The 24442-nt window shown below is 45.1% G+C and overlaps 1 protein-coding gene across 7 annotated transcripts in view; it reads left to right on the top strand.

Annotated features, from left to right (window-relative positions):
• Positions 1 to 24442, top strand: part of LOC309644219 (uncharacterized protein) — a 146198-nt gene that overhangs the window by 114735 nt on the left and 7021 nt on the right. For 2 of the 7 annotated variants that reach the window (XM_082427872.1, XM_082427871.1), the window contains exon 1: positions 24204 to 24284. The exons of 2 other annotated variants lie outside the window; for them this stretch is intronic. Coding sequence is in view for 1 of the 5 variants with exons in the window: in XM_082427867.1 (XP_082283993.1) it covers positions 23903 to 23965 (63 nt within the window). In the remaining 4 variants the exon portion in view is untranslated. Of the gene's footprint in view, positions 1 to 23902; positions 23966 to 24198; positions 24285 to 24442 lie in introns of those variants that run through there. 3 more of the 7 variants (XM_082427867.1, XM_082427866.1, XM_082427870.1) reach the window with 3 other exon arrangements.

The raw sequence follows: 24442 nt of genomic DNA, 5'->3' as shown, positions 1-24442 counted from the left end.
ATGCATACAAATGTGTGCACACACACCTGCTCTAGTTTGGTTCTTGGGTTCATTGTTTTGTATCACATTGCGCTGTGTTGATTTGTGTGCGTTTGGTTGAATTTGAGTGAATTGTGCTGAATTCATAATTGTCCTCAGTGTGGGTGTAAAGCATGTAGATATTCCCAATTTCAACCAGAGGGGAGAAGTGAGTCTTCAGATAAGAATCCTGAAATTCAAAGAAGTACCACCTTACAAGGACTCTTCAGAACTCTCTCTGGCCTTGCTCTCTTGGATAAGGACTCAGAACCTCAGAGAAAATGCTGATGGTGCTCCCCAACAAGAGAGCTCCTGTGAGGCTCTTAGATTCTGCTGTGCCCCTGCCCCACCATCACCACCTCCACAGTGATCCATTGCAGGATCTGCGGCCAAGCTGATTAAGGAAGTTACATTTTTATTACTGATCGTGACCATAAAAGATAAAAGTTTATTTATTGGTCCAAGGGTTAGTTTAGCAATTCAGTACTATCGTCAGGGAACCAGGCTCTTTGCATTCTTTATTCCACTTGTCTTGCACTTCTTGGCTTGTGTCCTCAAGCTTATTGCCTCATGGTTACAATATGGCTGCCACTGCTCCTTAACACAAGAACATGTAAGGAAAGGTGGGAAAGGGGCAAAAGAGTTTTCTCCTTGTGCTGCTCTTTTGTCATGGAGGAAGAATTTCCCCGGAAACCACAGCAGATTTCCCACCGTATCTCATAGAGAAACTGGAGAGGATAGAAGGTCTTGGGCTCTGGGCTCACACACAGGCTCTTCCACTTACTACCTGTGTGAACCTGGGAAAGTTCTGTGTCTCTATTTCAATGGCCATAAAATCATCACAATAATAGTGCCTATCTCATAAGGTTGTTATGAGGATTAAAAGAGTCAATATATACAGAGGTCTTAGAACAGTGACTAGTACATAGCAAGTTTTCAATACATGTTAGCGATTATTTTTAGTAACCTTCTCATCATCCTCATCATCACTTCCTTGGCCAGATCTGGGTCATATGCACAAGAGTGTCTCTCCACTCAGAGGCTATGAAGTTAGAGTCATCAGCCAGGATTTGAGTCTTTAAAGCGTCTTATTAACAACCAAATATCACAGGTAAAGAAAACCTTAAGCCTTTGACTTCTAATACCTTAGTCCAGGAACTGGCTGCTAAATAATGTTCATACATAGTGGCTCACTGGGAACTAGGCTGGAAGGAAAGAGATGAGAGAGAGGCGTCGGGGAGGTGTAGGGACCTGAGGACAGGTGCGCTCAGAAGCCCTGTGTCACACCTGGCTAACTTTGCAGTTTTGTCCAGAGTGAAGGAAGCATTCAAAGCACACATCATCATCTGACTATGTGACTCTCCTTGGCAAAATTACAGGACAGTACAATTCTCACATTGACATTGATCCAGAAGATCATAGGAGGCCAGGGAGGCCCAAAGACAAGATTCCCTGGATCCACATTAGCACACATTTTATTGTGCCAATCAGCTTGAGTTTCTTAAAAGCAAAGACCATTGATTTCCCATTCTTCTGTCACCCCCACAGTACCTTAAATAGTACAGACACAATACGTTTTCAATATTGACCTGTTGGTCAATGTCCATATTCTCCCAAATAACAGCAGGTGTCCTGCATTTCTAAGGGAGATACCTGGTGCATTCAAGGCAGCCAGACAATGCTATCTCCCAGGTTGGTGCCCATCTTGATCCTTTGGGAATCAAGGAGGAAGAGATGGTTAAGAAACACTAATATGCCAGATACTATTCCATGCCATCCTTTGGCTGGCAAGCACAGTCATAGAACTATAAGGCTTTTCTGTAGCAGAGCCCCAGTGTCCAGCTGTGGAGCTGAGAGGCAGATGTATTAGAGTCTGCTCCCTGATTCCTGGCTCACCCATGGACGATGTATTGTTGGACTGATTCCAGAACTGGCCTCCTGATCTTCTGCATTCCTGATGGTGGCAGAAGCAGCAGCTCCCTGGAGGGTCAGCTCTGTGGTGTTATTCTGGGAGTCATTCCTGGAGCCAGGCTAGAACCAGTTCCTGCAGGCCTTCTGATGGTTTCATAAGGACCCTGTGTTAAATACCTTTCTGCTTAAAATCTAGAAAGGGGCTTTGTCTCCTGCAGCTTAACTCTGATAAAACTGAATGTATTATTCCCACTGAGGACAGAGCATGGAAGGGCAGAAGCTTTTCTTGGAAGTTACATGGAATTCAGTGGGACAGAATTGTGTTTTGAAGTCAGCTGGCAGATTCTCCTTCTGGGAATAAATCGTTGAAGGTCTGGACTTTATTCCCTAAGTGCAGCTACATCCTCCTACAGAAAATAATGGCATTATGTTATACATTTTACTGTTTGAGTGGCACCTCCTGCATGCCCACATTCAATCATCACATCCTAGAGCTCTGACAAGAGTAAGCAGTAAGCCTAATATTATAATCCCCACTTTCCAAATTAAGACACCATTTTTGAGAGAGTATGATCCAAGGGACCCTGACAAATATCTCACCAAGGGTTCCAAAATGTCAGATCTTTCAGTGCCTGCAATTCCACCATTAGAGACTCATTCCTCTTGGATTAAGCACTGATCTCTATGGGTTCTTCTTTTAAAATCAAATTGTCTAGGATCGAGGGCCATACACTGAGTTCCTGACGTGCCACTATAAATGAGTTCATGATCTTGTTTCTAATAAGAGGGATGCGGCATCATAGGAACACTCCATGCCTACAGGGTGGGGAGTGGGGGGTGCGTTTGAGAAGACACTTGCCAGGAGAAGAACCAACCTATGCCAATGTTATTTTTCTTGGACGTCATAACTTCTCTAACGGCCAACCCTGCCGTCGTCACACTTCTTTTCTCTTCAGAATGGGAGGAGGTCACAGATCTGCTGTTGGGATAGCCATTGCAGCCGTAAGGGTGAGGGGTGGATTTGAGAGTATGAAACTTGCAGAGGAGACGGACTCCTTTCCTTTGCCAGGAAGCTTGGCAGGATCGGACCCCTAGAAAACCCAGTGTGGTCCGGGCCTTGCCAGGGCCCAGGGAGCTAGAGTGGCAAAATTACCCAACTCGGTAAAGAGGCGACAGCTAGGGAGGATTTAGTTTGTCAGCAGTTTACTGGGTGATTTCCCCATGCTCAGACAAGGATCTCAACAGGAGCTGCCTTGCCTGTCTCCAGCAAGCCTCACCCTTCCTGCAAGCTGCAAACAGCCGGTGTTCACTGTCGGACCAACATCCTGCCCCCTACCAGGGTGGCTGACGAAGAAAACTCACCAGAGACAGCCTAGAGCCAACCAGGAGATGCTAACCCAGGAAGATGGAACCGCAGAAGGCATCACCAGGTTGAAGCCAGCCGAAATTTCATTTCCCCCCTTTATGAATGTTTTCCAAAGGAGGCGCCGGACTCGGGGGTGGCTCACAAAAGGATTCGATAGGAAGATGTGACACCTCATCTTAAATTCCTTCACCGTGTTTCTGAAGTTGACAGTAGTGTCGGGAAGCGAGGCTGATAAAGTCCACTGTCCCCTCCAAGCGGACTAATCAGACATGAAGTCTTGGCAAGAGATAACCAGGTTATAGGAGAGCCAAAATGACATCACATCAACTCCATTTCAGATCCTGTACACACCAGTGCCTATCAACACTCCAGGTGGCTGGCATCCTCCACGCACAAGAGGTATTTTCAGACCAGGACGTCTGTCCCCCCTTCCCCCTGTAGCTGTCACCGTGGGGTATGCCGGGAACCCGTTTGTCACTATGTGTAAAGCCTGACACGTTAAGGGCCGGCCACTCTGGAGGTAAAGCCGGCTTTGTCCTGCCCTCCTCTCCTGCCCCAGCATTTGTCACAGAAAGACCTTGCCCTTGCCCTGGGCATCCGAGCCAGAGGCCAAAGGGTGTGCCTTCCTGAACCCGCCCCTAGAGAATCGGAAGGAGTTTTCCATTGGAAGAGTTGTTCACATCAATAATCAATTCCAAATCATTTCTTCACTTCAGGAGTAAGTCTCTGGCATACAATCCTTACCACTGGTTTGCAGAGGTAATTGATTTCATGTAGTTTAAAGTAAAGATGGGGAAAAGAATCAACCCAGAGCGGGTTCAGAGGCAACTGTGAATGCGAATCGGTTTAATTATAGCTCCATCTTTAGCTGACATGGGTTCTTTCCTCTTCGAATTAAAATATCCAAGCAACTTGAAACGTAGCAGCGATAAATTTTTCCTGTTCTTCTCCCTTCCTTTCCTCCTGACTCAGGGCACTGTTACAAGCACACTCCGAGCTTTTTTCAATAGATAGTTAATGCGACATGCAAGAGTCGCCTGTGTGACACAGATAACTCAGGGGAACAGCGCAAAGTAAATGAGATGCATTAGTGTCTGGATGGGAACTGAAGATAGAAGTTCTCAGAACTTCTTGTTTAATTTATAGCAACGGATTTCCCTCCTGTGCTTAAGATTTCAAAATAGTAATCATATTCTGAAGAGGAGATGTTCCCTCTCCAGGTACGAATATCAATATGTAAAAGAAAATCATTAACTAGCTGTACCTCTCAGCAGCACCTATTATATGTCAACAAGCTAACTGAGGTGATAAAACAAACTGCTAGTGGAAATTTAATTACTAGCCATTGAGATTTGGGCAAAGGACTGGGGATTCTAGATTCATTTCTCTGGCACCAGAGGCTGCTGGAAGCAGCCATCCACCCGGAACAAACATTTTTAATAGGTGTTTTCCTTCCCTCTAAAAAATCAGAGCACCAAAAGCCAGTCGAAAACTTTCCAAATTTGGTTCTTCAGGGATGGCAAGGATGATGTGGATCAGAGGCCTGAAAAAAAACAACAAAAAAAAACAAGGAAAACGAAACGATCTGTTTCCATCCATTTGTCCGATCAACTTTGGGGATGATTGGGGCCTGTGAGGTCATTTTGCAAATGATTTCTGAACATTTAATTATGTCAGATTCCTGGCCAATGGCCGCTTGAAAAGCTGGCATCATTCGTCTTTTATAATATTATAGAACAGGGGCCTGCCCTCTGTGAAGCTAGCTAAGCTGGTTTCCCTTCTCCAGACACCCCATCTGTGCCAGTCTAGCTGCCCCCAGCCGCACCCCAAAGAACCCCTTAACAGCACCTTCTCTGCAGTAACTTCATGCTCTCTCTCTGCCCATACCCACCCCCTTCATTGACCCTGGGTGTGAGCCCAGCTATAGCGTCTGGGGAAAAAATGGTGTCCAATAAAAGGTTCAGTGTATGAGAGATGCCAGTGTGACTCAGATGTCACCTGGGAGCCACTTGCTCCAAGGTCTAGGTGAAAAGGGCATCAAACCACACCAGTCCCACCAAATGCCAAACCGTCTCATGAAATTTGTGCAAATTCCTGGGGGTCCTTATCACCTCAGGGCCACTTCAGCTTCCCACGATTTCAACCCTTGAAGGAAACTTGGCCACCTTTACAGTTTTACAAGGAAAAAAAGTTATCCATATCAAGTACTTTTGAACTGGTGGACCCTCATGATATTAGGGGGTCATTGTACAGCCCTCTGCCTACTTGCATCTTCATTCTCTTCTCCCAACTCTGCCTTAAATTCCCCTCCTTCCCTTAAATTCCCCTCTTTCCATTATGCAAAAGAACTGAGCCAAACTGGGTTAGGATGGGATGACTAACCTTCCCAGTTTGGCTGGGACTGAGGGGTTTCCTGGAGAGCAGGACTTTCAGTGCTAAACCTGGGACAACACCCTGGAAGGTTGGTCACCTTAGAGGAAATGACTGTCCCAGCACAGTCCCAGACGGTGCAAGCTATCGAGGAAATGACACTTTCTCCTCCTTGTTATATTAGTGTCTTTCTTCCTTGCTATTGGGGAACGAACGGCCCCTTACAGATCATTGTTCTCAACCTTAGCTGCACTGGACAATCATCTGCAGAGATCTGAAACATCTCAGTGTCCAGACCACAACCCAGAACAACTGAGCCAGGATCTCTAGAGGTAGGGCTTAGGCAGCAGGGCTTTTTAAAGTTCTCTAATGTGATGATGATTCCAATGTGCAACCAAGATTGAGAGCCAGTGCAGAGGAGAAGGGATTTCAAGAAGCTCTGAAGATCAAGCGCCCTTTGGCTGCGTCTATTCAGCAGCCTGAACACTCTTAGAAGCCTCGAAAGGAGTCTGTGTTTGGGTAAAATGAGTGATGTCCAAATGTGTTACGTTTCTATCTGAATCTACTGACTGCAATTTTTTAGCCTCATTAAAACAGCTAAACTGCTCTTCTCACTCCCTTTCTTCTTTCTCCTTAAATAAAGTCTTAGGCTTGCGACTTTCTTGGCAGGTGGATAGAACTGATTGACATCTCAGGCAATCCAAATGCAAATGACATGAAACCCCAAGCCCATGCCACAGGGGACCTTTGTAAAAGGAAGTGATAACTGCACTGAAAATAAGTGTTTGGCTACCTAGGTGACCTTGACAGGCTCACGTAACTCTCTGACCTGGTTATCCAGCTGCAAACCAAGCCTAAATAATCATATCAGTCTCTTCCTGTGCAGAACTTCGGAATCATCAGTCTGTAAGGTCTCTTTAGGTAATTCCACTTAGATCCAAAGATTTGAGATCCCTGACTCGGACTCTTTAAGCAGAGATAAATCTCTATTTTTGCGTCTGTCTAGCTCTGAAAACTTGATTGATGCTTCTGCTGCTGCTGTATATACAGGTACCAAGAAAATTTCCAATCAAGTCGGTGAGGTTGGGTGGAGATTGCTGGTTTCTCGAACTCTCTGCGCCTCAGTTTCCTCACCTGATACATTAGGATGCTAATAATGACCCTGCCCACATGGAGGTGGGGGGGGTGAGGAGACACATTGTGATGGGGATAAAGTTGTGTCTTTCATGTAGTAATTCCACAAACATCTATTGCACCTTTATAGTAAGTAAGTAAATGGTCCTTGCCTTCAAGGGGCTTACCATCTAGTAGTCGTCTAGTAAGAGCAGCCAAAGGCTCTGTACAGTGGAGTGTACTCTGTAAAGTTAAGAGATTGTGGTGTCATTGACAGGAAGCCTTTGGAAGCTGACATTGTCATGTTTGGGTAGACCAGGTGAATTTAGTCCAAGTGAGTAGAATAGAGAGGCTTACCTTTTAACTGTCTTGGTAACGTTATTTAAAACAGGAAATGTTTAATATTCACTAAGTGTCTAAAGAATTCACAGCCCCTTCCTGGTGTGGTTGTGTGTCTAACACTTCACAACTCTTCACTGTGGGGTCTGTAACAGTGACTGACACCACTGCGTCCATTTCACAGATGGGCAACCTGAGACCAGGAGTAAAGAAAAGTTGGTAGCTGAGAAACATGCTCCAGAGGGAAATTCAGACTTTCCAGGCCAGCGTCCCTGTGCTTCACAAGAGAACTTCCTCTTCCTCAGCCTCCTTTTTCAATCCTGAGAAACCGCAAGGTCCAAAACACTGTTAATTCGCTATTAATTTGCATTTGCTCTTCCTTCATTATTTGGCCTCTTCTTGACATTCACGCAACTTGTGTTTTTTTTTTTTTGGCTGCACCGCGTGGCATGTGGGATCTTAGTTTCTCCACTGGGATTGAACCCACGCCCCCTGCATTGGAAGTGCAGAGTCTTAACCACTGGATTGCCAGGGAACTCCCCTACATTCACACAACTTCTTGATATTCGGGTCTCAGCTCAGAGGTCACCGGCTCAGAGAGCTCTTTCCAGGCTCAATTAGCCTTGCTGGTTCATCTCTATCAAATCATTATATTTTATTGTCTCCATGGCACATACTACTGTCAGAAATCATCATGTTCATTTGTCTGGGTACTGTCTTCTCCTATTAAATTGGAACCACCATGAGAATAGGACTTTGTCTCTTTCACTGCTGTATCCATTATGCCTAGAACAGTGACTGGTGCATAGTAGGTGCTCAATAAAAATGTGTGGCATTAATGAATATGTTTGCATTCTCTCCAAAATACTGATGATGGGATGGCTCGCACAAAAAGAATGGAAATGCATGTCTCAGCTCTTACAGCAAGGCTGATCAGCTGCCGCGTCTGTGCCTCAGCTTTCTTGCCTGTAAAATTGGCAAGCTACACCCACCAGAGGATCTAAGGAGAGAGGTGCTGTGGACCGAATGAGGAAATGGTGGCGAAAGTGCTTTGACGAGTGAAAATGCGAGCTAAGTGGGAGATGTTATTATCTTCCACCATCTGCTTTACTTTAATCTTTTTTTCCCTCAGTAAGCGGACCTATTGATTGCAGCTTGCTGGAGGAAGCTCTCACTGTCTAATTACTGCCCCAGCTCAGCCTGTCACCGTGTCCTCCGCAGTCAGCACGTCCTGACACTGACCCTTGATACCGCAGCCCTTGGCAGATCAGCTGGTTCGGGCACTCTGCGCCCAGCCCAGAAGAGGCAGGTCCCCTCAGCCAGGCCTGGGAGGGCTGCCCCAGCGAGACAGGCAGCTGGGGAGAGGCAGGGACACAGGTGCTGCGCAGCCAAAGGCGGCAGGAATGTGATTCTTCCCTGGACCCAGGGGCCTGTGGCCAGGCAGGGATGTGTCCTGCCATGATACACAGTTGTGAGCACTCCCAGATTCTGGCTTCCACGACAATGTGCCCTACAATTTTTTTCTGGCCTGGGCTAATATTAGTGGAGGCAGGGGTGGGTGCGGGCGGTGGTATGAGAATAAATCATGTCTAATGTTGGGCAATAATAATTCCTTTCCCTTAAATTGTAGAAAGCTTCAAAACATCCAGCGTATTTTCATATGCATTACCTTCACTTGACCCTCACAATGTGACGAGTATTCCTTTTTTTATAAGGATGGGATGCATGGTCTTTAAAACTGAGGGCTGTGATCTTCCCAAGCTAAACAGACAAGTAAGGAAGAAGGGAATTGGAACCCAGGTTTTCTCCATCTAGACCAACGGCCTAGCCCCTCACAGAGCTGGCCCAGGCTGGAGACAAATAACTTGAGTTGAAAACAGTCCTTGAGAGAAATTCCCAGAAGGTATCAGGACTTTAAAAGTGCTCTTAAGGAAACAAATACTTTTTTGGCCTGCAGAGGAAATAAGGCTGTGCTAGAAAAGACATGTCAGTCTGTCATTTAGAAGAAAGAAAAGGGACATATAAGCAAACAGCAGAAGATATTTTTTAAATTTCTAAATAAACCACAATTTTGTCCTGGGCTCAACACCTCAGGAAATAATTGAATCAGGTAAACCCTAGGATAGAAAAGTGCCGTATAGAAGGTGCTTGGCAAATCCTTGTTGAATGACTAGGTGAATATTGACCTGGATTATAAATAGCCTGCGCTAGCTTTCTTCACTCATCTTCGTGAAAAAGAAATCATTTTTATCAGATACAGAGTCACAAAATGCTCTAATATTGCTATACTGCTTTACTTTTTAGTTTAAAAACTCTTTTTTTTGTGCAATACCTCAATTGATCCTCAAATAACTCTAGGAAAGAGATGATTTTATAGGTGAGGAGACTGAGGTTTGAAGAGATCAATTGTTTGCTCAGGATCAGAAAGACAGTAGGTAGCCATGCCCATTTCTTAGAAGACAGTGGACTAAACGCTGATCGATCTACCCAATGAAAGCAACTATAAACTCTGGATAAAATTAAAAGAACACTTTTCAATGTACTAATGAATTGGAAAGAAACGAAGGAATATTCCTAGATAAAAACTAGGTAAAAGTGAAATTGCAGAGAAATAAATGGACCACTGAAGTTGGCTTTGGCCTTGAGGGCATGTGACAAATCATGTAAACTGGTTTCGTTTTCACAGCTTTATAGGGCAAGAGGGAAAAGAAGAAAAAGCCTAGGACTTACCTAAGTTGGGGGAATATAGTAGAGATCCCCTATGCATAAAACTGAGACTCCAAATTACTGCCCCATCATTGTAAAGCTGACTGAGAAATAACCTAGACTCTACTCCTACCAAAAGGACTATAAGGAAAATTATATATATCCAGCTTTGACTCTAAACAGAGGGGGAGAATTTTTCTGAGAATTTATAACCATGTACCAGCTCTTCCATGAGCTTACATATCAAATGCATACTCCCCAGTGGTCCAAGAAGCCTACAGTTAAGAAGCTGAGGAAGTGAATCTAAATTAGTAGTGGTCCCAGAGACCTAGGGAATAAGATGTTACCTCTCTGAAGGAACTTTAATCCAAACCTCAAATAATTCCCATAGATAAAGTTTCAAAGATATAAACTCACAGTCAAAAATCACAAAACATTCAAGGAAACAAAATACCATGAGCAAGAGCCCGCAAATTGCAGAATTAAACCCACAAAGACCTCAGATATTGAAATGGTCAGACATACATATAAAGTACTTTGTTTAATACATTTTAAAAAGTAAAGGCAAGGATTAAAAGTATGACTAGCAGTATGAGGCTATTGAAATGCCTAAGCAGATTAGAAAAGAATTCAAATAGATCTTTAAGCAATAAAAAAATATTAAATTGTTGAAATTTAAAAAATAGATGGCTTCAACAGAAGATCAGACATTCTGAAAAGAGCATGAAAAAAATTATCCAGAATGTAGCTCAGAAAGACAAAGAGAAGGATAACATCAGAGAAATATTTAAGAGACATGCAAGATCTGGTGAACATGTTTTACTTACATCAAGAACATTATAGAGGAGAGGAAAGGAAGACTAGGGCAGAGGCAATATTTGAAAAGTTAGGAATTTTCCATGGATTCTGAGCAAAACAATAAGTCAAGAAATATAAATAAAAGATAAAATTACATGGCAGAGTAAGCCCTATAAGTCATACCTAGAACTTATACAGATATTTGGGTCCCTGACCTTTGTTCTAATCTCCTATTGCAGCTTTCCCAAGATCAAGCTGGGAGTGATTAATGGAGATTGTGTTCATGCACCAGCATACTGGATTATACTGTACTAAACTTTGTGGTCATACAACATCATATAAAACCAAAATTGTACATGAGCTTGAGCTTGGAAGAGGAAGATATTTTCCCAGAAGGTCTGATGTGATCCTCATTCACTTAGAAATTGCCATCTACAACAATGTATTCCTTTATGAAAGCTGGAGTCCAGAAGCTTATATCTCTATCTCTCTCTGCTGTGTATTCTCACGGTGTCGACTTTCATCCGAATTTTTTAGATAGTCAAACCTCATCTGAATTATCCAGGTCCACGTTTGAACTTTCTGTCAATCCGAACCTACAACTGATATTTATCAGTATAGTTCAATACACATAACCATGTATGTGGCAATGCACATACCCATGCACATCACACTGCAATCACGGAACGCAAAAGACAGAGAGGAAAAATCTTAAAAGCAGCCAGAGAGGAAAAACACTATTTTCAAAGGAATGATAAATGGAGTAGCAGCTGGCTTCCCAACAGCAACAATGGAAGCCAGAACATAGTGGAAAAAAATATCTTCAATGTGTTGAAAGAAAATACTTAGCAACCTAAAAGTCTATACATAGAAGAAATACATTTCGAAGCATTTTCAGACAAATTGATTTTTTCTACCAACAGACCCTCACGAAGGAAAATTAGAAAATACTGAAAGATAAAATAGCATTTCAATACAATACAACATTTTCCATAGCTGTGGGAAGCAGCTATGGCAGTTCTTAGAGGGAAACGCTTAACCTTAAATGAGATTAGAAATGAGGAAATAGAAGCTAAGTACTAATGAGCTAAATATCTGACTTAAGAAGGTAGGCAAAGCTGAAGGATCCAACCTCAGCCTGAAACCTTGCCACAATCTGAGATAATTATGTCAAAGCGTGAATTACCTCTCAGAGCACTTAGAAAAGTCCAAACATATGTAGTGATGAAATTATTGACAGCCACACATGTCAGAAATGACACTACATTTTCATGTCCCTGGGATTTTGGTTCTGGGAATTGGGGTGGCAAGGATGGACATAAGGGGAGCTTGGAGTTAGAGGATGGGGGCAGGAGCAGAACCAGCCCTCCTTGCCCTTCCCTCAGGGTGAGAAGCCGTTAGATTCTGCCTGTGTTCTGGTCTCTTTGGGTCCAGGCATCTGGCTCTGGAGTGAGCAGAGGCCCATGAAAACAGAGGCAGGAAAATTCAGAAGCGCACCCATTAAATGAAGGATACAAAAGTAATTGAGACAGTCCCTGAAGGGTTAGATTCTATTTTTGAGGTAAGCGTCGCACAGTTAGGAGACTAAACATCTCTCCACTCACTCAGGACAGCTTGAATCTCCAGTCCTCTCTATGTAAGTGTGTGACTTTGCGTCTGCCTTTTGGGTGGAATCCACACCCTGATGTGATTCACAAAGTCTGCTGTCCAGAATTGACAGGGATGCTCTATTTCTCTAACACCGATCCCCTGGGTATCCCAGTCTTGTGTCTGATTGGCTGTGTGATCTTGAAACAAATTGTAGCACTTCCCTGAGACTCCCAAGTCTCAAGCTGGCTGATGTTGTGAGTATAATTGAGTTGGAAATGCGCTCGGGCGAGAAGGTGTAATAAAATACAAGATGTTGATTGTCACCAAAGTCTAGCCTCCTTTAGGGGCCTGGTAAAGAGCCCCAGTACTCTTTGGTTATCCTGCACGCGTTCTTCCTATCAGAGCCAACAGTCTGATCCAACAATTTAGGAAAATTTAATTCTGCGTGACCTTAGATAACTCACATCTCTCTGAGTCTCTGACTTGTTGTCACTGTTTTGCTGATTTGTGTGTTTTTAAAATATTTGTGCATATCTGCTTGGTTTTTGTTTTTCCCCCACAAAATAAAGGGTCTGATTAGAGGAATGACCCTTAACCTTGACTTTATTTAGAATCACCTGGAGAGGCATCAAAACACACTGACACTTGGGCCCCTCCAAGGCTGCTTGAATCAGACTCTCTGGGAGTGGGGTCCTGGCTCCAGCCTTTTGAAGAGGCTCACTGAGGGACCATGAGGCACAGTGAGGGCTTGAACCCTCAGACTGGAAGGTGTCTGCAGTCCTTGCCAGCTCTCTGATTCTGTGACCCATGCCTCTATGGCTGCAGCTTGTAGCCCCTCGGGATATAGCACAGGTGAGCTGTCTGAAGCATACCACAATACTCAACAGTCCTTGACCTTGGCCAGTGCTCTGAAGGTCATTACCTCATACTCATCCAATCTCTACAAAACTGCCCACTGGTGCCCTAAATCGGAACCAGAATCCTGGCCTATAGGCCCTTCCGGTATGTGAAGGCACAGGAAACCCAGACCCACACTAATAACAGAGCAACTACAATGCACAAGACACGTGTATACCTAATTGCTAATCCTCTTAGCCACTTTTCAATACAGGCTGCATGCTTTCCATTTTAAAAAGGAAACATACAGAGTGAAGTAAGTCAGAAAAAGAAAAACAAATATCGTATATTAACGCGTATATGTGGAACCTAGAAAAGTGGTACAGATGAACCGGTTTGCAGGGCAGAAGTAGAGACACAGATGTAGAGAACAAATGTACGGACACCAAGGGGGGAAAGTGGTGGAGGGGTGGAGGTGGTGGTGGGATGAATTGGGAGATGGGGATTGACATGTATACACTAATATGTATAAAATAGATAACTAATAAGAACCTGCTGTATAAAAATAAAATAAAATAAAATTCAAAAATTGAAAAAAAAAAGGAAACTAAGCTCAGGGAAGTGACTTGATTAAAGCGATAGCTGGTGAGTTGGTGGGGCTGAGATTCAAGCCTGAGTTTATCTGGACCCAAACCCCACATTCCGACTATTGCACCTACTTGGCCAAGGATGAGGCCGTGCCCCAGGTCAGGAGAGGATAGCATTTCCTAAGGCAGAACCACTGGGATTCGTCTGGATCATTAGCTATCAGAGGTCCCGGAAGGAGACCCTCAATCAGCTGAAAGCCGAGTCCCATGTCTCCTTAGCTCCAGGCTCCCCTTGTGGGGAGACAGTGCTCTTGACTAACACACATCAGGCTGCCAGCCTCAGTTTGTATTTTTACAGTCCACTAATTAGGCCATTTTAACTAATTTGTTTGCATTTTGTATGAGCAAGTTGGGCTTTTGGATTGACTAATGTAATTGCAGCTGGTTTCTGCCAAATACAAATTACTCAGTCTAGTGTGGGCTAGAGAGAAAAGCAAATATTTAATAGACATCAATACCCTTGTAGCTTTTTAGTGGAGCCTTTTTTTCCCCAATGGAAAGTTGAAATAATTTCTCCAGCATCTGATTGAACTTTCATGTTAGGAGATTACTTTTTAATCATTTAAAAAAAATAATAATGAGGCAAATGCTTCAGTGGCTCTGTTGAGATTTATCTCTGATCCATTTACCCATAAGCTCAGGAAACTTATGGGACTTTTCAGTTTCCAGGCTGACTTTGCACAATCCCTTTCTGCTTAGGTCACTCCAGCGACCAGCAAATCACCCACATCACTGATTGTCACAGCGAGAAGGGGCCTGAGAGTTCACCTAGCCCAGTGGTTCTCAAAGTGTGGTCCCTGGACCAGCAGGATCAACATCACCTGGGCACTTGTTAGAAAGGTAATTCTCAGGCCTCCTGGATCAGGAATTCTGGGGGTAAGGCCAAGCAAGCTGGGTTTTAACAAGTCCTCCAGGTGATTTTGAATGCCTGCTAAACTTTGAGAACCGTTGATCTAGTCCAACCGTCTCATTTTACAGATGAGGAAACTGAGGCCCAGGAAGAGCCTGTGCTCCTGGTCAACAGCAGGGACTGGATCTGTTTCACACGTGGCACGTTCCCCACATTTATCCCAGTGCTCGTGGTAAGCATTCAGTGAATATCTGCTGAATGATGGAATGAAACAAAGTCTCTTCGTTCTATTTTACTCCGCCAGTGTTTTCTCTTGCTCTGAGAAAGGATGGAGAACTAGGGGTGGGACTAGTTCCTGGTTCTTGCTTTGTGAGGGGGCAACAGTGGGACTGGAAACATATCCTGTGGCCTGGCCCTTAGAGGGATGGCAGCCCTACTCCCACGGTCTTGGTCCCAAGCCGTGGGACGATGTGGCTCACCCAGCCCTAGCCCAGTGGACTGAGCAGGCCCCAACCGCACTAGGGGTTGTTTCTGTTGCTTTCATAGGCCCTCACATTGTGTGAGGCAGAACCAGGCCCCCTGTTTGGGTGTTGATTCCCTGACCAATAACCTCAGCTCAGCTTGTGAATGGGAACAACAAAGCTGAGATCTAAGTGGTGGAAAAGGGGGTTTCTAAGGAGGGGATGCTAGGAAGGTGGGTCCCTCAGATTAAATTACTGGGTCCTGTGAAGTCAGAAAAAAAGTCCTGGTCCTCAAAGCTTCTGATTGTAGATCTGTGGAACCCTGACACCTCGATCTGAATGAAGTACATTTCCTCTCCCTTGATCCCCCAGGCCTGGCCTGCTGACCTTCTAGGAAATGAGAAGGAAGGGAAGGCAAACAGTGCCCATAAGTTTTTCAAACAGACAGTCAAGGGAGTCTCCCAGGGGCGTGAGGAACAGGCTTCCAGAGAGCACACCTGGGTCCTCAATCCTGTTAAATTCTTCTATGAACTATCTAAGCAACTGAAAGTATCAAGCCATGTGGATGGAGCTTATGTGCTTCTAACCTCAAGTTCAAATGGCTCTCATGACATGCGGCTGCCCAAATCCCTTACCTCTGTTTGTCTGCAAGCCTCACAGGACCCTGGGAAGAATAGTACCATCTTTTCAACCCTCATGGCATCCTTCCTACCCTCCCTTGGGCACTCAATGCCTTCACAGTTATTTCCAAACTTCTCTGTGACCTTTCCTCAGGAAAGAATTTGATAAACTCATTCACTAACAGGTGGCAGCAACTAAAAAAAGATGCCACTTCCACCCCATAGAAAATGTAATCAAAGATTCCATACCCCAGTGCTAGCTATTAGTTCCTAATATGTTGTAGACTGTGTAACCCCCAACCTTCTGAGAACAGGTCTCCATCCATGTAAGGAATCAGTCCTCTGGGTCAACTTCTGACCCCTTAGGCCAAACTCTCCCTCCAGGCGTTTAGGAGTTGGCCAAGAGAGATGTGAGTACAGTCTGCTGGTCACCTGAAGTCCTAGAATTGAGGGGGCCTTGGTCCACCATGCAAACAAAGAAGCAGAGACATCAACCAGCAGAGAGGCGTGAACTAAGCAGAGGCAAGAGTGAGTGAGGGTGAGAATGGCCACCTCTCTCCTGGTGCCTCTTTCACTTCTGGTCCCAGACCTTTCTGAGGCAACTACTCCTGCAATTTGGCTCCCTGAGATACTTTTGTATCCTTAACAGAAAGTCCCTCCTTATTTTAATGATGCTAGTTTGACTGGGTTTCTCTTGCTTGTAACCAGGACATTCATTGAGTCCCTCACAGAGCTGGGTACCACAGAGGTGTCCAGCGATTCTTTGTGGAAACAAATGAGTGATGCACAGTTCACTGATTCCTGAATGCCAGTCCTCTCACCCAGACCTGCTGGCTGCAAATGAATTGCCTACAGTCCTAGTTCAGCATACGAAGCCCAGACCCATCCCTGGACATTTTGATTTAGTCTATGGTTGGGCCCTGTGGATTTGTATTTTTCTGATTCTCCCTAGGCCTTCCTGGCAGAGAGCTGAATGGGTACCTAGTTTTCTCTGTAGACAAATTCTTACCTCATGTGTTCTTGAGTTAAAGAGTTCTCTTGTAAAGGCAAATTTCATTAGCAAATAATTATTAGACATCTACAAGGAGCAAGTCAATGTTTTAGATGCTAAGGATATAGCAGTGAAGAAGACATGAGGTCCTGGCTTCCACGGGCTTACATTCTAGGTCAAGGAAATGGAAAATAAACAAATTAACAAATAAATGAAGAAGATCATTTCTGAGGGTGAGACGTGCTGTGAAGACAGTAAAACAGGGTGATGTGATAGAGTGACTTCAGGAGCCAAGTTAGAGGGTTCCTTGGGGAAAGCCACTCTCAGAGGGTGCATTTGAACTGATTTCAACAGGAAGAAGCCACCAACGGAAATGTGAGGGGAAAGCATTCAGGCAGAGAGAAGAGGATATGCAAAGGTACTAAGGTGGGAGGATGGGGGATGGGGCGTGGGGGACTTGGCACGTTCAGAAACAGACGGAAGGCCTGTGCGGCTGCCATGTGCACGTCCTTGAGCAGAGCAATCTTAGTGGCGGGGTCGGGGCAGGATGCAGACCACACAACGACATCCTCAGCTCTTTGGGGTTATTTTATGTTGAAGAGAAGCAGGTAAATGCGGCGGGAGCCGGAGGGGTCAGCAGATTCAGGGGAGGAATCTGATGGTGGTGACTTGGTTCATTTATTGTTACTGAAGTGTGTTGCACGTTGATGGGAACGATCAGCACAAGCTCCCGAGTGAGTGCCCTGCCTACCCACCCCCTGCCCTCTATGGAAGGGTCACGCGATCGTAGTGTTTACTGCTCTCATCGCTATGGCTCCCCCACCAGGCCCCCTCCCCCTCCACGTTGCCTAAGATGGCAGACTCTCGGGGAGACTCTGGCCACCCCCCAGACTGCACACCATCTTGAGCTGCAGTAGGTATTGGAATCATCTGGGGGCCCCGGCCTTCCACGGCGCCCTCCTCAGAGAGACTTTCACAGCTGAATCCTGTTATGTCTACACATCCTTGCCAACTGGGTCCTTCCCAGAAGTTCATGTCTCCCAGTTCACCTCCCAGGCCTTACCCAATGTGGCTCTGTCCACCCTGATCTGACTCAGGCTGCTACCCACCTCTCCCCACCCTCCCAAGCCCTTCCACTGAGGCGCATTGGAAATCAGCACAGCTCCTATCTCTTCAATATCTTTCCTGTTTTTCTCTTCTTACATTAACCGAAGCTCATTCTCCCTGAGGCCCCACTTGGCAGCCCTCTTAGGTGGAAGCTGTCTTATCTCCTACACTCCATAAACCACTGAGCTGGAGGTGAGATGGAGCCCGTCTTGTCCCCGTTGCTACTTGTAGACCACTCTCTGCTCTCCTTCAATAGCCCCTGCTGCTTTGACAGTCTGACCATTATGCTGTATCTCCTGTTTGTCCTCCCTTGTTGCCGTCCTCTTAGTCACCCTGCCAACCCCACTGAAGATTCTGTCCCTTACCCACTCACTTCCTCTCAACGTTGTTGTCTGTCCCCAGTTTGGTTAACTGTAGGTGACCTCTCAGCATCTTCACCTCCCTGACTTAGCCTCTCACTCCCATGGCCGTATTCTAGATCCCACCATCACCTCTGGAATCTGGGCATCAAGCTCCCCACTCTTTGACCTCTGATTCTTCCAGCTCTCGTATTCTCCAAAAATGCTTTGACCTCATTGTGATCTCCAATCCATGGATCAATCCCCCCCCACACACACTTCCCCATTGTCCTCCACCTTTCTCACTCCTTACCACCCCTCTCACCAATTTAGCTTCCACGGCCCGCCATAATCCTTAGTCATTCCCATTGCACTGAAGTCCATTGCCCCTTTCTACATCCATCAGACTTGCCTGGCAAAGCCCCAACCCTGATTAAACCCAACCACCGATTGACATGTATACACTGATGTGTATAAAATGGATGACTAATAAGAAATAAATAAATAAATAAATAAACATTAAAAAAAAAAAAACCAACCACCCCTGCTGGCACTGGAGCCAGTGGGCACTGCTGGAGAATACCACACCACCGTGCTCACTGCCTTCATTTAGACCTGTGCTCACAACAATGCACAGGCATCCTAGTAAAATGTCCCCGTGTGCTCATGTCCCCACCTTCTACGATTTCTCCTTTGTCCTTAAACCTCCGTTACCCCCCAAACTTCCAGCTTGTGACCTTGCCTCACACTTAAGACAGAGCTAATAGAAGCAATTGGTGGGAACACCCTCATTACCCACCTGTCTGCATCTGCTCTCACACTCTGTCTTCCTGCCTGTTTCAACGGATGACGTGTCTTCACTCTGATCAAAACCCAGTCCTTCACTTGGGCGGTGGAACCTGTTGCCTGTTCCCTTCTCATGGATTTTATGATCCCTCTACCCCCTAGCTCTAGTATCATCAATTCCTCTTCTTTACTGGGTCATTCTCATGCACATACAAACATCCTCTATTATCTAGAACAGGGATCAGCACACTCGTTCTGTAAAGGGCCAGATAATAAATATTTTAGGCTTTCTGGGCCATATGGTCTCCGTCATGACCGCTCAGCTTTGCTGTTGCAGCAGGAAAGCAGCTATAGACGATATGTGAACAAACGAGTGTGATGGCAAAGACAGGTGTACATGGACCTGGCCTGTTGCCATAGTTCGATCAAGAGCAACATGTAACCTCTTACGGGGTAAGCAACAGTCTGTTCTCTCCATAAAATTGTGATGGGACTTCAGATACAAGACAGAGAGTCATGCTGGTAGGCAGGGGGCAGAAAAGAGAAAGTAAAATATGAGCCAAAGGCGATAGAGTGAAGAAGAGCCTAGAAGGTGGGGCCAGAGGAGAGGGATACAGCTGAAGAATATGTGAGATGCTATTGGGTGGGCCAAAAATTGCCTTCGGTTTTTAAAGTAAAAATAAAAGACACATTTTTCATTTTCACCAAGAACTTTACTGAACAACGAATGTATTCACCCTTTGGTTCCACTACCTTCTGCCATTTTCCAGGCAACTTTATAGTTCCATCTTCCCAAAACTTTTTATCTTTTTGAGCAAAGAACTGTTCCAGGTGCCTTTTACAGTCTTCCAGGGAATTGAAATTCTTTCCATTAAGAGAATTTTGTAAAGACCGAAATAAATGGAAATCTGAAGGTGCAATGTCTGGTGAATATGGCGGATGAATCAGAACTTCCCAGCCAAACTGTAACAGTTTTTGCCTGGTCATCAAAGAAACATGTGGTCTTGTGTTATCCTGATGGGAGATTATGCGTTTTCTGTTGACTAATTCTGGACGCTTTTCATCAAGTGCCACTTTTGGTCTAATTGGGAGCAGTACTTGTTGGAATTAATCGTTTGGTATTCCGGAAGGAGCTCATAATAAAGGACTCCCTTTCAATCCCACCATATACACAACTTTACCTTCTTTGGATGAAGACCGACCTTTGGTGTGGTTGGTGGTGGTTCATTTCACTTGCCCCACGATCTCTTCCGTTCCACGTTGTTGTACAGTATCCACTTTTCATCGCCCGTCACAATTTGTTTTAAAAACGGAACGTTTTCATTACGTTTCAGTGGAGAATCGCATGAGGAAATATGGTCAAGAAGGTTTTTTTCGCTTAACTTACGTGGAACCCAAACATCAAAGTGATTCACATAACCAAGGTGGTGCAAATGATTTTCAACACTTGTTTTTGGATATTTTGAGTGTGTTGGCTATCTCCCGCGTGGTATAATGTTGATTGTTCTCAGTTATTGTTTCGATTTGATCGCTGTCAGCTTCAACTTGTCTACCCAACCGTGGAGCTTCGTCCAGCAAGAAATCTCCAGCACGAAACTTCACAAACCACTTTTGACGCGTTCGATCGGTCACAGAACCTTCTCCATACGCGACACAAAACTTTCTGTGCGTTTCAGTTGCGTTTTTACCTTTCTTAAAATAATAAAGCATAATATGCTGAAAATATTGTTTTTTTCTTCCATCTTCAATATTAAAATGGCTACACAAAAATTCACCAATTTTGATGTCTTTTTTTTAAATGTGCACTGATATGACAGCTGTCACATACAATCTAACAAAATTGTTTTGAATGAAGTTAAAGACAACTAAGTGCTACTAGAGCCATCGTATGAAAAAAACCCGATGAACCTTTTGGACCACCCAATATTTAACCCGAATCAGACGTGGGACCTAGTTGCTCACTGGGAGCATTTGCACCCTGGGGCAGCGGTAGAAAAAGGGTGATATAGGGGAAACCGAAGAAAAGAAAAGTTAGCTGGAGAGGTCAGGAGAAAAGGACCTGGCCAGAAAGGACCTGGAATTAGGACAAATAGGTTCAGACTAAACTCATGTCTGTGTACTGAACACACCTGGGCTCTGCCTGTGCTCTCTGTTCCTGTCATTTCCAAGCAATTCCTCTGCACCCTTACCTGTCCTGCTCAGGAAGTGTGGCAGATTTGCTTAGTAAATGCTGGCGAGTCTACTACACAACCACAGCTGAGATGTAGCCCCTGGCTGCAAGGAGCTTACCATCTGGTGGCACAAGTTTGCAGAACATTGACTAATAGGCTATAGAGGATGTTTGTATGTGGATGCAAATGATCCAGTAAAGATGAGGAATTGATAGAGGGAGGTGTTGCAGGATGTGGAGGATAAGGAAGGAATTCCTGGAGGAGACAATGCCTGAGGGAGCTTGAAGGATAAGGGGTCAGACCGGTGGGGTCAGGGGGAAATGTGTAGAAAGTTTCTGGCACAGAGGACAGCACAACCAAAGCCCGGGAGGTGTGCAGATGTCCAAAGAAGGTATTTGACAGCCTGTCTTTGCAATTGAGGATAATAAAGCAGTCCTGGATGGAGAATGTTGACCCCAGCCTTAGCCCAGGACATACCACAGGAGGTGACAAGAGGCAGCAAAGCAGGCTGCATTCACAGTGGACATGGTTTCACCTGCAGGGAACCTACCCAACCAAAGGGACTTCAGTGCACCTCTTCCTAACCTGTGCTCTGAAACGGTTAAATAAAAGGAAGAATATCTAGAATTTATGAGATTGTCTGAAAAAGCAACCTTGTATGAACTATCACATGCAGACTGTAATTATGGGTTGAAATGAAGGTTGTTTTATTTGTCAGGTGAGAAAACTGGATGCCAGGCATCCTTACAGTTTCTCAGGTTCTGAAAAGTGCCCCCCCTCACCTCTACTCTCACCCTTCCAGAGCCCACCTCCACACATGCACACACATTCACACACACACAAACACACACACACTTATCTCAGGGTACCCAGTAGTCACATATGTCATCTGAGGTCCAACACCCAACCCAGGTGTTGTTTTGATCATCAAATGAGAGACAATGGAATTGCCACTGATTTCAGAAAGAACTACTCAAGGATTTCTTTCTTTCTTTCTGTCTTGTTGTTGTTGTTGTTGTTGTTTTCTTAGAAATAATGGAACAACTGAATAGCCAACAGCCAACAATGAAAATAGGACGTGGCTATCTCCTATCTTTTGCCCTTTGTATCCAAAACAGCTTACAGAAATGCACAAAATAGCCATGCAAATAAAGACTTAACCATTGCCTCCAAAAATCACCCCCAACCCTGTGCTTGCTTTTTAGTGGTTTCCAAAACTACAACATATTTCCCCCCTCAGCTCTCTGGTTTGATGTCTGCCCTGCTCAACTTACAGGGACAACTGACACACCCTCTCTTCTGGGATATGTCCTGGCCTGCTAAGAGTCATGGGTCTGGGTGTACCAGGGCCTGAGTCAGTCCGATATCCATGCCATCCCCAGGCAGTTACCTGAGATCCTCTGCCCTCGCTGGGCAGGCATTCAGCAGGTATCTACACTCTTTGTGCTCTACCATGCCTGGCCACTGGGGGCACAATTGATTTCCCTTCCTTATCCTAAGGTGTGAGAAATGGCAAAATTCTTAGCCTAGCTCTGGCATGACTAGAAGATTTCGAAAACTGAAAACTGAGGCACAATAAACACAAAAATGTAGAAATGGAGGCGTTTACAGATCTTAGATTGTGAGACTATTAGATTGTTGAGACCTGTAGTTGTTGGAGGGGTCCCTGAGGTCTAGGAGGCAGACAGGACAGCTACTCACCTAAGAGGCAGGGAACCAAGCCTAAGGGAAAAGAAAAGCCGAGGATTATGGTAGGGAAAAAACTGGTGATCCCGGGAGGTGTCCAAACCAAGGGGTCTAGAAGCAGATGCTAAGATTAGAGCCTGGGTGAGACTTAAAGGGCCAGGAGGAAAACCAAAACATCCCAGCCTTTAGCATCTGGCCAAAGATGAACTTGCTGGCACAGTTTTGAGTTGCACTGATTCTTTCCCTTGGCTTTAGGTTACACCCTTTCCCAACTTCACTGACCTTCAAACATTGATTGTAAAATCAATATTAATTGATAATGGTTCTCTCGTTGGAACACATCTCAAACATATGCAAATTAGCAAATTCTTCCCTGACCACAGTGGGCAAGGGCTGATTCCACATCGGAGCACATTCCAAGGAATAGAGACCCCTTGAACAGGTAGAATCTGACTGAGCAAGCCTTGTTCAGGGGTGAGCGAGTGCCCGTAGGCTGCTCCCCTGAGAGCAGCGTGGTGGTGATGAACAGACATGCAGACGGGACGAAAAGGGCAGGCCTTTTAGGCAGTGATGTGAAACTCTCAGCCGTCTGGAAGGATGGAAGGATGGTCTGAAAAGGGATGGCTAGGGAGACGGGACAAAGGACTCTTCTAGCCAGATATTTTAGATACGTCTGAACTACCCCATTATGGTCAGCATTCAGGGGCCAGGATTTATGATTCAGAATCAGGTATTTGGTGGGGAAGGGGGAGAGGTCCTTGTGATTTTGAGTCTCGGAGAAGAGTGAAGATATTGTGGAGAAGGCTGAGCGTACGACTAGATTACAAACCTGCATGGGGCGGGGTATGGGGGCTGTCACCCACTTAGAGTAACAGATTACTCACACCTGGCATATTCTCTGAGTAGGAAGGGAAGTAGCAAAAATGGAATGAGAATAACAATAAAAACGAATTAGCTGATATCAGATGTTTTCTCCATGGTTTCTGCTTGCCCGGGTCTGACTGGTGTAGATTATAATTAGTCTCTGCTTGCAGATGTGTGGTTCTAAAGACTTGTGGATTAAGGAGAAACTCTAGAATTTCTCAGTACCTGACAAGTTGTAACGTGAAGAGCTACACTTAGTCCATTAAAGATTTTTCACAGTGACATTTGAGTGCAGCTTGAGAAACATGCCACCTTGCCATTTATCATTTTCAGGGCACGGGTGTCGGCAAGGAGGTTGCTATGAAGAACAAAACAAAATGGATTGCGTGTGTAGAGGTGAGCTGGCGAATACTGATAAATGTACTTCACTGAATGTCAACAAATGTCACTTGAGAAGCCATTTGCAGCTACCATAACAGCCTCCCAACCCCAACAAAGAGTAGCAAAAACAGGCAAAATGAACTGGGCGTCTTGCTTCTGCATGAATAAGCAATCAACCCTCTCAGAAGTTACACCAGAAAGTTGTTAAACTTGATAGAAGAAGCTTTTTCACCCATACTGACGCAGACTATAGATTGCTACAAAGGGTTGGAGACCTTCTGGGGACATCAGTGCTGTGACTCAGGGGAGGATTTAATAACCCCCTCTGTCCCAGGTGGGTGCCTTCCTTCTGTGGGTGGAGGGACTTGCTGTCTCCAAGGCATGCTTTCTGGGTTCTTCCCTGCCCCCTCCTCTGGCTGCTTCGGCTGAGGCTGCAGACCTCTCCCCTGCCCCCAGTCTAGCCTCCCTTGCAGTGTGATCTGGCAGGGGTTG

The sequence above is a fragment of the Balaenoptera physalus genome (assembly GCF_965194825.1).
Source record: "Balaenoptera physalus genome assembly, chromosome: 15".
NCBI lineage: Eukaryota > Metazoa > Chordata > Mammalia > Artiodactyla > Balaenopteridae > Balaenoptera > Balaenoptera physalus.
This window is presented reverse-complemented; position numbering and strand designations above follow the sequence as displayed.